The following is a 9,307-nucleotide window of genomic DNA, read 5'->3' as shown; positions in this document are numbered from 1 at the left end:
TCCCTTAACTCTCTACCTCTACTTATCATTCATGTGTTTTTTCCCTCCAGCAAGGGGCAAACTATCAGTTACCAGCAATTATGAAGATGTTCAAGGCTCATCCTGTCTTTCCTAGTTCAGGAATTAGATACTCTACTTTTAGATGAATATCTAAATTCCTTTCATTAGGCACAAAATCTCAAGCCAAAAGTAGACTCACTACAACCATTGTTTTCCAGGATTAATAAAAAAGGCTTAAAATAGTCTAAGGACCAAAAGAATCATTTCAGAGAATTCTAGAATTCTATTCAAAAAAACACATTTATTGGGTTCTAGTATTTCCTAAGTCATAGAGATACAGTGGTAAACATGAATAAACATGGTATCTTCATGGAAGTTACAGTCAAAGTATATTCATAAATTAATTTCCAACCTTTCATTCATTCATTTAGCTAACAAATATTTAAATCCCTGCTATTCACAGGCAATGTGATAAATACCACAGATAATGATAAATTATAGTCTTTACTCTTAGGGACCTTATAGTCTGATAGAACCTGAACTCAATTCCATCGAGATTTGTTTTGTATATACGGATAAGATTAACATATGCTACCACTTTTAATTTTTTTGGAAGATAAAATTATCAATGCATAACTATTAATTATAAAAGAGGATCAGAGACATTGACTAGGAATTGTAATTAGAAGTCAGAGTAATTACAATCAGACAATTTTCATACACTTTGGATCTCCAAAAACCAGATCATGAAAGTAAAAACTGTAAGTGAATAAGTCATCTCTTCTTGGATGATTCACAAGCACCTTAAAACTCAAGGATTTAGCAGGCAGCTGACCACAACACACCCTAGCGGCCATTTCATGTTCTCAGCATATTCAGTTACCTGACTTTTTCCTTTAAAATACAACAAATAGTCAAATTAATAGAAGCAGAGTGCAGAATGATGGTGGCCAGGAGCAGAGGGAGGTGACAAGGGGGATTGCTAATTAAAAGATATAAAGTTTCAGTAATGCAAGATGAATAAATTCTAGAGATCTGCTGTACAACATTGTGCCTATAATTTACAACATTGTATTGTACACTTAAAATCTATTGAGAGGTTAGATCTCATGTTAAGTTTGAGAGGTTAGATCTCATGTTAAGTTTAAAATAAATAAATAAAATAATAAAAATAAATAAATAATAAAACAAAATAAAATTAAAATTTAAGTTTAAAAAATCAGAAAACACAAAAAAATTGCAGAATTGAAATACTTTCATTCGATTCAAAAATTCCACTTGTTAGCAAATGTCAAACATTCTATATCTACGACTTGATATATGATGTGACTTCACTAAAACCTATCATCTACATGATACAATTTAGCTGCTAACTTCTAACAATTTAAAACCTCAGAATAATAGCCAAATTTGTCCCTGTTAATTTCTTTTCACTCGAACATCACTAAATAAGAAAATGCTCAAACTAAGGAATATATCCAATTAGAACGATATCAGTACAACTCAAATCTGAACGCTTATTGCACTGTATCACAATCCATTGTTCTCAGTAGAGGTGTGGGTGCCCAAACTGACTTTTGATGGATATTGAGGGTATCTGCCCACATGTTTGAGTACTTGTAGACATGCTCTGAAAAGGAATCAGGAGGATCAGGTTTCCAGGTTGATCTACTTTACGGTATTTATTGCTGTATAATTGGTTGTGGACGTTAATTAAATTATACCCATCTGTTCAGTATTGAGATCTTATTATCTTAGCACATCCAGTATCTCATCACGTTAATGCTTCATTTTGATTTGTATCCATATTCGTGAAGAAATATGGTATCTTGAGATATGAAGGCATAGATTTGCTTTACTAGCCCCTAAATGTCTTTGGCAGAATTTCTAATTCGTAACTTCAACATCGTCTTTGTGTTTAAGCAAAGATTGTTTGACTATGAATGTACTGGCACTGTGTCTGTCACAAATCAGCCTCCACATTCAGGCTTTCACATCTTTTGTCTTTCTACCCAGACCTCCCTTCCAGAAATATGAGGAATCACACAGAGCTGAATGAGTTCATTCTACTGGAAATACCTCAGACAGAGGGACTGGAGACTGTGCTCTTTGTCATCTTCTCATTCATTTACTTCTTCATCCTGCATGGAAATTTACTCATCCTTACAGCAGTTGTTTCTTCCTCTACCCTTCACACCCCCGGGTATTTCTTCTTGGGACTCCTATCTATTTTTGACATGTTGTTCCCATCTGTAACCTGTCCCAAGATGCTATTCTATCTCTCTGGCCAAAGCCGAGCCATTTCTTATGGGGGATGTGCTGCACAGCTCTTCTTCTATCATTTCCTGGGATCTAGTGAAGGCTGCCTCTATTCTGTGATGGCTTATGATCGTTTTGTTGCCATCTGTCACCCACTGAAGTATACGCTCATCATGAGACCTGGAGTCTGTGTTGGTTTGGTCATGGCAGCCTGCTTGGTGGGTTGTCTTCAGGCCACCATCCTGACCTCCTTTACCTTCCAGTTAACCTACTGTGACCCCAATCACGTGGACTACTTCTTCTGTGACATTCCTGCTGTCTTGCCCCTTGCTTGTGCTGACAGCTCCCTGGCACAGAAAGTGGGTTTCATTAATGTTGGCTTTCTGGCTTTAATGCTTTGGTTCAGTGTTTGTGTTTCCTACACAAGCATTGGGATTGCCATTTTGAGAATCCGTTCAGCAGAGGGCAGGCAGAAAGCTTTCTCTACCTGCAGTGCCCACCTCACTGCAATCCTTTGTGCCTATGGACCTGTAATCATCATCTACCTGCAGCCCACACCCAACCCTTTTCTTGGTGCCATGGTGCAAATATTAAATAATACAGTCTCATCCATGCTGAACTCATTAATTTATTCCTTAAGGAACAAGGAAGTGAAGAGATCCCTGAAAAGGGTGTTCCACAATGTAGTATTTACTGCTCTGGAATAAATTATGGGTTTTGTAATGGATTTTAGAAATGTATTATCTCTTAATATCATCTTCCTATTTCCTCTTCTTAATTAGATAAACAGATACGAGAAAATACTTCCTCTAAAGCATCGCAATTTGTTTGTCTAATAAGATTTTGTATGTTTGTGTGTCTCTGTAACTCCTGTAACTCTATAACTAATATTATCCTCAGTACCTTAATCCCTGAGGAAAGAATCCAAGGAGCATGGAAAGCAGCTAGAGACAGATTTCTTATCCCTATAGGGGGCAACGAATTTTGCCTGGTTGAGAATAGTGAGGATCTGTGACAGTCCAAGACGTACACTTTAATAGCCATCTCTGTGCCAAATCACCCTTCATTTCATTTTTCTTGCTTCCTTTAGAATGTAATTATTCCCCTTTTCTGCCTATAAACATTTCAGTTTCTCCATATTGCTAAGAATAGTCTTAACTACCATTTATAGAATACGATCTGTTTTCTAGGCACTGTGATGACCATTTTACAGACATCATCTCATTTAATCGTCACATCACTGCTCATAAAGTAGAGTTTTCATTTTGTAAAACAGAGCTTTGAGGACTGGAGACTTCAAATAACGGACCCAAGATTGCACATTAAGTGGCAAACCAAACCTTGAACTCAGATCCAGTTAACTCCAAAGCCCATACTCTTAATCCCTCTACCACATGACTGCCCTAAAAGACCTGCTTGGCAATTTACTTTCTTCATTACCTCTCTCCACAGCTTGTGATACATGGAAAGTGTTCAATAAATAGCTGGTAAAATGTGTACTGACATAGGTCATATTTATGTATTGACTTTACGATTATCTCCATTTATTCTGTGCCACCATCCATTGTACCCATCTGTAGATGGTGGCACTGAGATATAGCAATAAGTGTCCTGCCCTTCATAACACATCTACTTATGGTAAAGCCATACCTACATCCAAGCCCTCTTAACTCCTATTATCATGATTTTCCTGCTGCGCCGTGCTGCCAATATCCCAAATTACTCTTTAGTGGAAAAGGATTGGAAAGACTTCTGCCCAGTGTTGTTTCAAGATAAGATGGCCTAATTATGGGGTTCAATGATCATGCTCATCTGGTTCTTCTACCAAGTTACGTTTTCCAACTTGGCCTCCAATGTTACTGTAGTTGATAATTATTTCTCAGTTTTCTCCAGAATCCAGAGAGAAAGAAGGGGCATCATTTTCTAGAGATCTCACAGACACACTGGCCCTTTTCTATGACATTTTAGTGATTTGTACTTTTTGTATTCCATTTTTACTCCCAAAAGTTTCCATCCGATTTGAAACCTTAAAACAAAAAAGATTTTCACTTTTTTGTTGGCATTTTCAGCCAATAAAATAAATTTCTGCCTTGAAAGGCATGAACAAAAAGTACAAAATGAAGCCCATTTAGGGGTAGATAAATGGTTTGAAGTGTAATATGAGGGTTCCATGGCCTCTCCTACACTCACTAGCAAAATCTAAGATTACACAGAATTTTATTTCCACATTTTGGGAAGGCCTATCCTAGATAATATGCTAGATTCAAGTAATTCTAGCACACATTTGCTATTCTATTGATACTGAGCAAGGGCTCAATCTACTTGGCGCGAGAGAAAAACCCATCCATCAAGAGGCAATGTGGTAGAGAGAGAGAAACTTTATTAAGAGATGAGCTAGCTGATCAGAAGATGGCAGAATATCATCCTAACAACAACAACAAAAAAACCCTCTTAAAGGGGAACTGATTGGGAAAAGACTTTTTTAAGTCAAGTGGGGTTGGGGAGGGGCCTTAGCAGTGTCAGGCGTTGGATGATGGCAGACTGTTGGGTGCCTCTCTGTAGACCAAAGTTTTGCATCTACTGAGTGTGACATTCCTGAGGAAGCTAAGAAAACATTAGTTATTTTCTTATCAGGGAAAGAACAGTTTGGGCAGAGGACTTAAATCTTCCGCTAACAAGTCATTCTCTCTACTGGTTACTGACTAGCTTGCCTATGTGCAGTTCTAAGTATTTCTCCAATGAGCACTGGGAGCATAAGATGGGAGGGTTTAAACATGGAGTCTCTCATGCTAACTTGGTTTCACTATTAATGCTGGATATTGGCAAAGGAATCCACATGGTATGATATCTGGTAAAGCCTGGATCGTGTTTATGGACAGACACTCATCACACTAATACTTAAACTTGTTCAATAGATTTCTTTTCTATACAATAGAAAATTCCATAAGACTAGAAACTATGTTTGTCTTATTCACTGTTGTGTCCATAGGACATAGCCCAGTGACATTGTAAGCATCCCCTGTAAGTTAGTTGAATGAATGAATGGATACTACTTAGCCTTTCAAATTATGGTGTAATTGCATATTTATTCACATAAAAAGAGGAACATGAGTGAAATAATTAGGATGCAGAACAACAACATGCACTAATTTAAATATATATCCTCATTTAAGTAAAATTGAAGATACATGAAAGCTGAAATCTGAACCCCAACCACGTTTTTGGCCACTTCTAAATCAGTGTTGTAATGACTGTTTGACATTGAAAAAAATATTTAAAACAGTTTAAATCTTTGCTATATTTAAAACTTTGGTAAATCACCCAACATAATAGTTTATGTAAAACCCACATGCACACTCACACATGCACACACGTCTTCTTAAAATCTTACTCTGTCAACAGCAACAACAACAAAATAACTTGATTAAAAAACGGGTAAAGGACTTAAACATTTCTCCAAAGAAGACATACCAATGGCCAACAAGCCTATGAAAAGATACTCAATATCACTAATCACTAGAGAAAAGCAAAACCAATTCACAAGGAGATATGACCTCACACTCATTAGGATAGCTACTACTTAAAAGAAAATAATGAATGTTGGTTAGGATGTGGAGAAATTGGAACCTTTGTGCACTGTTGGTGGGAATGTGAAATGGTGCAGTCACTATGGAAAACAGTATTGTGCTTCCTCAAAAATTTAAAAATAAAATTACCATATGACCCAGCAACTCCACCTCTGTGTACACATACAAAAGAATTGGAAGCAGAATATTGAAGAGATATTCATATTTATAGTATGTTCATAGCAGCATTATTCACAATAGCAAAGAGGTCGAAGCAATCCCAGTCTCTTTTTATAATGAACAGATAAAGAAAATGTGGTATATACATACATGGAATATTATCCAGTCTTAAAAAGGAAAGAAATCTTGGCACATGCTACAACAAAGATGAACCTTGAGGACAGCATGTTCAGTGAAATAACCCAGCCACAAACAGACAAATACTGTATGATTCCAGTTATATGAGGTCTTTAGAGTAGTCAAATTCATAGAAAAAGAAGGTAGATTGGCGGTTGCCAGGAGCTGGGGGAGGGGAAAATGGGTCATTACTGAATGAAGGTAGAGTTTCAGTTTTGCAAGATAAAGTTCTGGATATTGGTTGCACAACAGTCTGAATATACTTAACACTACTGAACTGCACACTTAAAAATGGGTAAGATAGTAAATTTCATCCCTTCTGATTTTACCACAATTTAAAAATAAGGCTGCTTATGCGGTTTTCATATATCCTGTGGTTTTTTAGTTTCCTAATTCTCTCCTTTTTCTTATAACTATGTCTATTGTTGAACTCTTTCAAATCACTGTTTAATTATTAAATACTTCAGTTTGGTGCCAGCAGAGGAGACTTTGAGAAATGTAGTCTAAGGTAGCCTTCAGGGGATCTGCCTAGAGTTACCATTTATGAGCCCTTACACCTTACCACGCACTTTGCAATTGCTTTACATATGTTATCTAATTTATCTACATAAGGATGCTGAGATCATTTTACAGAATGTGAAACAAGGTTTAGAAATGATAGATGAATTTCCCTGTCCACACAATTTGTTTGTGGACAGAATTAGGATTCCATCTCATATCCTCATGCAGCTATACTCAACATAGTAATTTTGCTGAAACATTGAAAATAAATATTTGACCTTTTACACACACACCCCCAAAATTCTTTCCCCAGCTTTTTTTCCTTTCAATATCTCTGATGTATGAGAGCAATCCCACATTATTTCTTATTCCTGTCTTCAAGCCCTCTAAAATTCTCTTCTTTTAGGTGACTGGAACTCTTTTTTTTTTTTCTTCCCACAAGTCACTCTTTTCCTTTTCTATTTTTCATTTATCCTTCCTAAATTCTCTAGTCTTCTCCTTACCCAATACACCAGTTCTACGGCAATCAAAGAAAGAAATATCATAGCAGGTAGAAGCAGTAAAAAGATTGTGAATACATATACCATATTTTTTTTCATCTCCATATAAATGTATCTATGTATAAATGGATGATTAAAGGAGTGTTCACCCAAGTGTTAAGATGGATAATCCAACTTTGGGTGATTTTTACTTACTTCATTATTTTTTTCCTGTGTAACTTTCATGATTTTGCAATGAGATTGTAATATTTATTTTTTTTTAAATAAAGCTATTTTCAAGATAATAAAAAGGACATTTCAGTATGGGATTAAGTGAGGTTAGTTATCTGAACTAGAAAGTTTTAAAGAAAAAAAAATCCAAGGCAATTACTCAGGATAAAGAAGTGAATAGTCATTTCTAAACCCAATGATGTACTATGTATTATGTTGTTTGTAAATTATGCCTAAACCAATTTGTGATAAGATGTTCTATTGGGGTTCTATTATTCTCATCCTCATTTTGTTACTATCATTTGTTTGTTCCAATCTTCTAGGTGTTCCCAGAAGACACCTGTGTGGGGATATTACCTGAATATTAGAATCGAAGTCTGAGTCTCAGTGTACGTTCAGGTACAGAAACTTAGAAAGCAAAACATAAAGTTCTGTTCTGATGTCATTTAATTAAGCTAAGTAAGGCATGAATTCACATACATTCCCAGTAACATTTCTCTGACCTAGTGATTATCTTTTCTTCTTTTTTCATGACCAAGTATCTCAAAATTCCATAGTCCAGTGATCTTTCCTTATTTGTCCCCCTCAATGTATTCTAGCTCCCTCCAACCACTCTCCCCACTATAGCTAGAATTATCTCTTCATATCCCTGTCCCACAGAATACACTCAAATACGATGATGCTTATACCCTCTTAAAGTTTCTTAAAACTCCTAACATAGAGACTATAATCTTGAAAGTGAGAAACTGGGCCCTGAATAATTGTTTGCTCTCAAGATTTATCTCACGATTCTTTTCCTTTCTTTCCTCAAGTTCTTCAAATGTGCTGTGCTCCTTTGCAAAGCCTTTGCACATGTTATTGCCCCTGCCTAGAATGTTTTTCGCATTCCCCTCCCTGCCCTCTTACTCACTCCTCAGATCTCAGCTGGGATAACATTTTCTCAGGGAAGTCCTCCTGGACCTTCTAGGAACACCTCCTAGCCATATAAATCATGATGTGAATACACGTTTACTGACATGAAAGAGTGTCATGAGCAAACTAATTAGGATACAAATACTCTTTCATTATACCCTTCAATCCGTGGAACTTTTCTTCTTAGCATTTATCACATTAAATAATTATAACTTATATATATGATTATTTGATAAATGCCTTTCTTCTACAAGACTGTAAGCTCTTTGAGGACAGGGACCATGGCTAATTTCTCTTTGCCAGAACATAGCGGTTTGGATACATCATAGCAGCTGCTAATAAATTTTTGAGGAATGAATATATGACCTCATTGAAACCTCTGTGAAATTTGTTCACATCACTCTCTCTTCTTTTGTCAGTCTTTTCTTGTCTTTATTTAGTTTCTTATCTAGTTTAGATATTTGACCATTATCGTAACTAGCTCCAAATTACTCCAATCTTTCCCTCCATGTTGTCTCCTCTCCCAGTCTTCAGTGAACCCACCTGCCTTCTCCCTTCCTGTACCATCCTGCTAGGCTTTCTTAAAGAAAAATCACACACCAGTCAGTTTAGCAACACTATAAATTCATCATCACCACCTCAAGTGTTTGCTGTTACTCTTCTCTATTGGAATGGCATTCACGTCCTATTGGAATGACTGTTGATATGGGGTTGGGGCCTAAGACTTTTACTCCACCCTTGGGTTCTAACTCATAAAGAATGAAAACCGGATTCACCAGCAAACTGAGGACTTGAAGATCAGCAAGATTTTAATATCCCCCGTCACAGGGTTGTCTGGTAAGCTGAGTAGAAAACGTGGCTTAAACTGAGTCCAGGTGGAGACTCTTCCTCTTCCCTGGCTGACGTGGACACCGCAGGAGCTGTCATACAGGAGCCACCTGATTTATCCTCCCAGTCACAGGAGGGAAAGCTGAAACAAGGAGAGAGGAGAACGGCGTCTTC

At 36.8% G+C, this 9,307-nt stretch overlaps 1 protein-coding gene across 1 annotated transcript; it reads left to right on the top strand.

Annotated features, from left to right (window-relative positions):
• Positions 1-2,033: 2,033 nt before the first annotated feature.
• LOC101403136 (olfactory receptor 10N1-like) lies at positions 2,034-2,966 on the top strand. The gene has a single exon (XM_004427459.1). The coding sequence runs from the start codon at positions 2,034-2,036 to the stop codon at positions 2,964-2,966; it is 933 nt and encodes a 310-aa protein (XP_004427516.1).
• Positions 2,967-9,307: the final 6,341 nt, after the last annotated feature.

This window comes from Ceratotherium simum, chromosome 7 (genome assembly GCF_057802395.1).
Source record: "Ceratotherium simum simum isolate JZ-2026a chromosome 7, ASM5780239v1, whole genome shotgun sequence".
NCBI lineage: Eukaryota > Metazoa > Chordata > Mammalia > Perissodactyla > Rhinocerotidae > Ceratotherium > Ceratotherium simum.
This window is presented reverse-complemented; position numbering and strand designations above follow the sequence as displayed.

Coding starts and splice junctions, on each gene's coding strand:
- LOC101403136 (XM_004427459.1), top strand. CDS start 2,034: ATGAGGAATCACACAGAGCTGAATGAGTTCATTCTACTGGAAATACCT.